Here is a 6,840-nt window from a genome sequence, read left to right as displayed (position 1 = left end):
GTTCTTTTAAAAACTGAGATCCTGTTAGCACCGTTCACTTTAAGAAACAAGAGAGATGACTTTTTCACAAATGTCACATCACTACCAAGTACTAATATTTGGGTTTCTGTGTACCACCACATCTAAATCTGGACCATGTCAGGCCTACATTAAGGCTAAGCATATGCATTCTATCAAATGATGAACCCAACAGAGAACAAAAACATGAAAATAAATAAATACTCAAACTCTAGTGGCCCTGTGCCACAGATACCACTCTCTGTATATTGTGGTCAAACCAGAACTGATCTTTTTGTGGCACATTCAACCTTCATTCATTCATATGCCTCTTGTTGTTCTAGTTTCACAGTTGATTGCTTTGAGTCTTTGGCACAAAAATATAGCTTAACAAATCATCAATATCAGTTATTATCAGATGGCACAAAACCCTGTTACTGCAGAAATGACTCTCACCAAAGTCATCCAAAGCTTATTCAAATACCCAAGATATATTACACAGTTTATATTTAACACAGTCTCCTTAGTCCATTGCAAGCAGAATATCTCACACTTTGGTGCAAATGCCATTCATTATCACATTATGGAAGAATACAATACAATTATGCAAGCAATCCTAGCATCTTTAAATTGGTTTCTTCAAATTATAACCTATTACAAGTTGTGTAAAACATCTTGATGCAACTGGTCAACACAACAGTACCTCAGCACCAGTTCAACTTGTAATTAAAAATAAAAAATCAACCTATTAATTTGAACATCATTTGAATATGTAGCGATACTGATCAAAGTTGGTCCTTGCCTACTAGTTTTAGAGTGGTCTCTAGTATAAGTCCGCTATTTGTATATTGTGTTATAAAAGTTAGGCTCAGTTTTTACTATAGGATTTAATAATAATAATAATAATAATAATAACAATAATATATATATATATATATATATATATATATATATATATATATATATATATATATATATATATATATGCTCTTATCATAATCATCATTGAAATGGGAATTGAACACCAATGAACTCCCTACTGCCTCTGTCTCAGCATGATTCAGTTGCATTTCTTTCAAATTAAACATTTATTTACTTATCTATACATATCCCATCATGGTTTTGGATCTAATCTTACTACTTAACGCACACTAACCAATTCTTGGTTAGGTTTTCATACTAATTTATTGGTCCAACTTAAAGCTGCAATATGTCACTCTTCTGGTAGAAGATCTGCCAACTGCTCACCTCCACTGAGATTGTATTGCTTTTCAGAAGTTTCCACAGTATGACACCAAACAAACTTATGACATATCCATGAATACAACCAGATGGCACTACTGGGTCAAATTACAGGATATATCTGTGATGAATAAAGACCGCTCTCAGTAAGAATGCGTGTAATTAAATAGATGGAGTTAACATGATTAACTGAAATTCAGGAGCAGCACCATGCTTCAACTTCATCCTGCTCCTTTCCAGCAAACCACAGCTTACTTCAAACACATTTCTAATTACCCAGAAGGCTAATTTCTGCAAGCCTATCCTGGCAGCACTATCTGTCTCCACTCTTTAGCCCCCATCCTGAGTCTCTACCCAGCCTCCACGTCTTTTCATAAATAAATAAAGATAAATGTTTTTATCATATACCATTATTTTAGCGTGGTCTTTGCTAGTGAAATTCAAGTTTAACAGTAGAACATCCAGGGAAACACACAAGTAGTACAACCTCCCCCACCACCACCATCAGAAAAGCTACACACTGCACCTTTAGGTCAACCTCCTGATCATACATTTTGCCTCTGTTCTTGCTTCACAGTCTTAGAATTGCTTGCATAGCTTGTCAGTCATTGCGTTTCTCCTTGTTGTTCATTATTGTTCAGTCCAGGTGATGGTTTACTTTTCATCGCTTCTGTTCCTCCACGTGAAGTTTCTTGGAAAAACAGCTGTGGATTCCAAACCGACATTATAATTCGTTTGTATTCCCTTCGAAAGTTTTGATTTAACATGCCGTAAATGATAGCATTAAGGCAACTGTTAAAGTAGGCCATGAAGTAGCTCACCACAAACAGCCATTCAGGGATTTTTGGTGCTACCAAGGCAGGATCTATTGAAACTGCCAATCCGATCAAATTCAGTGGCCCCCAGCAAATCGCAAAAAGCACAAAAACTACAAACATCATCATGAAATTTCTCAAATCGCTTGGTTTAAGCCTGGGTCGAACTTCTGTCTTGACTTTCCTTCGTACCTGAATGACCAAAATCCATATTCGCAGGTAGCAAAACGTGACAATTGTGATTGGAACGAAAAAATGCACTACTACTACTGCGATAGTATAGGAGGTGCTGACAGTCTGGGCAAAAGTGCAAGAATAAACCCGGGGGTCATATTGGAGGGACCCTACAAAGAAATTGGGGACTATGGCGACAATGGTGAGGAGCCAGACCAGAGCAACCAGGAGCAGTGTGTTTCGGTAACTGTAGAGCTTGTCGTAGGAGAAACTGTGGCAGATGTAGCAGTAGCGGTTAATGGCGATGGCTGTGATGTTGAAGATGGAGCCGATGACACTTAAACCCATTAGGAAACCGCTCACCTATAACAGACACAGAAAAAACAAGGAAGGAACGTACATGGAGTAGGTCTATGTTTTTAGTTTTTTTTAAAAAGCAGCTTTATTGTCAAAAAATGACAAAAAAGAAGAAGAAAGAAAGAAAACTGACCTGGAATGTAGGGTAAAGGGTAATAGTAAAAAAAAAATATGTAAAAGAGTGTAAAACGCAATCATGTAGACGCCATTTATTAACAAAATCCTCCAGCTAAGGTGTAGTCCTGACTTGTATTGTCATGATCATAAAATTTTGAACTCGATTTCGTAACCAAAGAAAAAGGTTTGATACTCATACACATTGAAAATAATCTATAAATTAAAACTGTCAATACAAAATCTAAATATTTTGTATTTTTGAAAAAATATTAGCATGTGGTCTTATGTTTGTCTATTTTTTTCAGTATTCATACTTCTTCAAATGAGTATCTAGATTTAGTAGTATCTATTATTATCTGACTCTCCCTTGAATTGCCACCTTATCGTGGTGGGGGAGTTTGTGTACCCGAATGATCCCAGGAGCTATGTTGGGGCATTATGCCCCTGGTAGGATCTCCCATGGCAAACAGGTCCTAGGTGACGGGTCAGACAAAGAGCAGTTCCCAATACCCTATGATGAGCAGAATAACAAGGACCGTGACGTTGCCAGGTATGGCGCAGCCGGAGCCACACCCTGGAACCAGGCCTGGGGTTGGGGCTCGAATGCGAGTGCCTGGTGGCCGGGCCGTGGGCAAAGGCCCGGCCGGGCTCAGCCTGAAAGGACGATGTGGGTCCGCCCTCCTGTGGGCTCACCACCCACAGTGGGTCTCATAGGGGTTGGGTGTGAAGAGGACTGGGGAGCAGTTGAAGATGGGTGTCTCGACGACCCGGTCCACAGACACAGCATCTGGCGGTAGCGACGTGGAATGTCGCTACCGCCACATTCCATGGGGGGAAGAAGCCTGAGCTCGTGCAGGAGGTTGAGAGGTACCGGCTAGATATAGTTGGACTCACCTCCACGCTCTGGTACCCAACTCCTTGAGAGGGGTTGCTTATTGCCCCACAGCTCAGCTGTCACGTGTTGGAGTTTACCCCGGTAAACAAGAGGGTGGCGTCCCTGCTCCTTCAGATCGGGGACAGGTCTCTCACTGTTATGTCGGCCTATGAGTCAAACAGCAGTGCAGAGTACCCGGCCTTCTTGGAGTCCCTGGGAGGGGTACTAGACAGTGCACCTACTACGGAGTTCATTGTTCTACTGGAGGACTTCAACGCCCACGTCGGCAACACCAGTGACACCTGGAGGGGCGTGATTGGGAAGAATGGCCTTCCTGATCTGAACTGGTGTTTTGTTATTGGACTTCTGTGCTAGTCACAGTTTGTCCATAACAAACACCATGTTCGAACACAAGGGTGTCCATCAGTGCACATGGCACTCGCAGAAATTCTGGCAAACCATTCGACGCCGCAGGAGAGGGAAGCAGTGCGGGCGGAGAGCTGCTGACCTCAACAGGGAACGTAGTTGAGCGGTGGAAAGAATACTTTGAGGATCTCCTCAATCCCACTGTCACGTCTTCCGAGGAGGAAGCAGAGTTTGAGGACTCAAGAGTGGACTCTTCCATCCCTCTGGTTGAAGCCACTGAGGTGGTTGGTAAGCTCCTCGGTGGCAAGGCTCTGGGTGTGGATGATATCCATCTTGAGTATCTTAAATCTCTGGATGTTGTGGGGCTGTCTTGGCTGACACGCCTTTGGAACATCGCGTGGCTGTCGGGGACAGTACCTTTGGCAGAGCGGGGTGGTGGTCCCTCTGTTTAAGAAGGAGGACTGGAGGGTGTGTTTCAACAACAGGGGAATCACATTCCTCAGCCTTCCCGGTAAGGTCTATTCTAGGGTACTGGAGAGGAGAATCCGACCGATAGTCGAACCTCGGATTCAGGAGGAGCAGTGTGGTTTTTGTCCTGGTCTCCATCGGATGCTCGAGGGTTTATGAGAGTTTGCTCAACCAGTTCACATGTGCTTTGTGGATCAGGAGAAGGCATTCGACCGTGTCCTTTGGGGGGGTGCTTCGGGAGTATGGGGTCTGAGGCCCTTTGCTAAGGGCTCTCCAGTCCCTGTATGACAGGAGCAGGAGCTGTGTTCGTATTGCCGGCAGTAAGTCAGACCTGTTCCCAGTGCACGTTGGACTCCGCCAGGGCTGCCCTTTATCACCGGTTCTGTTCATTATATTTATGGACAGAATTTCTAGGCGCAGCCAGGGGCCGGAGAGGGTCTGGTTCAGAAACCACAGGGTCTCATCTATGCTGTTTGCAGATGATGTTGTCCTGATGGCTTCATCGAACCAGGACCTGCAGCAGGCACTGGGGCAGTTTGCAGCCGAGTGTGAAGCGGCTGGGATGAGAATCAGCTCCTCCAAATCCGAGGCCATGGTTCTCGAGCGGAAAAAGGTGGTTTGCCCTCTCCGGGTGGGTGGAGGGTCCTTGCCTCAAGTGGAGGAGTTCAAGTATCTCGGGGTCTTGTTCACGAGTGAGGGACAGATGGACCGTGAGATTGACAGGCGGATCAGTGCAGTATCTGCAGTGATGCGGTCGCTGTATCGGACCATTGTGGTTAAGAAGGAGCTGAGCCGGAAGGCAAAGCTCTCGATTTACCAGTCAATCTACGTTCCTACTCTCACCTATGGTCATGAGCTTTGGGTAATGACCGAAAGGACAAGATTACAAGCGACCGAAATGAGTTTCCTCCGCAGGGTGGCTGGGCGCTCACTTAGAGATAGAGTGAGGAGCTCAGTCACACAGGAGGAACTTGTAGTAGAGCCGCTGCTCCTCCATGTTGCGAGGAGCCAGTTGAGGTGGCTCGGGCAACTATTCCGGATGCCTCCTGGACGCCTCCCTAGGGAGGTGTTCCGGGCACATCCCACCGGGACGAGGCCCCGGGAAAGACCCAGGACACATTGGAGGGACTATGTCTCTCAGCTGGCCAGGGAATGCCTCGGGATTCTCCTGGAAAAGCTGGAGGAAGTGTGTGTGGAGAGGGAAGTCTGGGCCTCCCTGCTGTGAAACTGCTGCCTCTGTGACCCAGAAAATGGATGGATGGATATTATTATCTGGGCATCCTTCTTTTTCTTTTTTTTACAACCCTAGTTCTTACCAAGCCCAGCTAAAGTCTCAGAGATGGGTCCCCTCTACTCCTGACAGGTTGCTTCAGCAGCATTGAAGGATGGGTTGAATTCAGAAGATAAATTTCCCAACAGGGACAGTAAAGTGTATCTCTCCTTAACATCTTTTAAACTATTTGTTCCTTCAATCCTCAAGTCAAATTCTTGTTTTGAACATGTTTGAAATGCTATTAGTGATTTGGTCAGCATCGTCACTCAACAACAGCCTCGGAGCAGGTTGAAATTAAGGTACAGACTTTATTGTCCCTGTAAGGAAATATCTCCTCTCTATTCACCCATTCTTCACTGACACACTACAACCTGTCAGGAGCAGTGCAGCACGTGAGGACTCTTCTCCAGATCTCAACCCAATGGAGGAAAATCAGAGGTAGCAGAAGGCATCACACCACGCTATAGGCTACACACTATTGATTTGTGAATAGAACATGGAGATAGGTTCTCCACCTGCTTGTCTTCATAGAGATGTTATTACGTTGCCTGAAATGTTCCACAATAAACTTTTCCATCTTCATGGAGACGAGCAGGGGATACCATCAGGCCAAGTTACTGGTCAGATCTATGGAGAGGCAACCTTGCCCAAAGTAAGAATGTACACAATGTATTTTTGAGCAATATAACACCTGTAAATGATAGATCAAATTTAATGTCATACTGTGGAACATTCCAGGCAAAGCATCTTTAGAAAGAAGAAATATAGGTGGTGTACGCTCCACTAGAAAAGTTACATAGTGTAGCTTTAATCAATAGGCTTTGGAACCGCTTTTGCAAACATTTTCTCGACACTTGACAACTACTCACCATGCACTGCGTCTCCCCTAGTGACCATCCATCATGAAAGATAGCATATAGCACCAGAGGATAGGGATACAGTGCCACTACCAGGTCAGCGAAGGCCAAGCTCACCACAAACACGTTTCCTAAGGACACAAGCAAAGGAAAGAAGGAAACTTATGTTAAAACCAGTGGGGACAGTTAAGCTTCAAGGCATCAATCAAAGTAAAAGTGGATTTATTAGGCACATAAATGATGAATGGAGACAATAATTATCTCACACAGTTTAACGGTTCCTTCTGTCACTATGGGACC

The 6,840-nt window shown here is 44.4% G+C and overlaps 1 protein-coding gene across 1 annotated transcript in view; it reads right to left on the bottom strand.

The window, feature by feature from the left end:
* Nucleotides 1-1,844: 1,844 nt before the first annotated feature.
* Nucleotides 1,845-6,840, bottom strand: part of mtnr1ba (melatonin receptor type 1Ba) — a 44,959-nt gene continuing 39,963 nt past the window's right edge. Inside the window, exons 2-3 of the mRNA XM_033976962.2 lie at nt 6,553-6,671; nt 1,845-2,591 (exon numbers count right to left, since the gene is read on the bottom strand). Coding sequence (XP_033832853.2) covers nt 1,845-2,591; nt 6,553-6,671 — 866 coding nt within the window. The remainder of the gene's footprint in view (nt 2,592-6,552; nt 6,672-6,840) is intronic.

The sequence above is a fragment of the Periophthalmus magnuspinnatus genome, chromosome 13 (assembly GCF_009829125.3).
Source record: "Periophthalmus magnuspinnatus isolate fPerMag1 chromosome 13, fPerMag1.2.pri, whole genome shotgun sequence".
NCBI classification, from domain to species: domain Eukaryota; kingdom Metazoa; phylum Chordata; class Actinopteri; order Gobiiformes; family Gobiidae; genus Periophthalmus; species Periophthalmus magnuspinnatus.
Note: the sequence above shows the minus strand (reverse complement) of the source record. Positions and strands in the feature narration are given on the sequence as shown.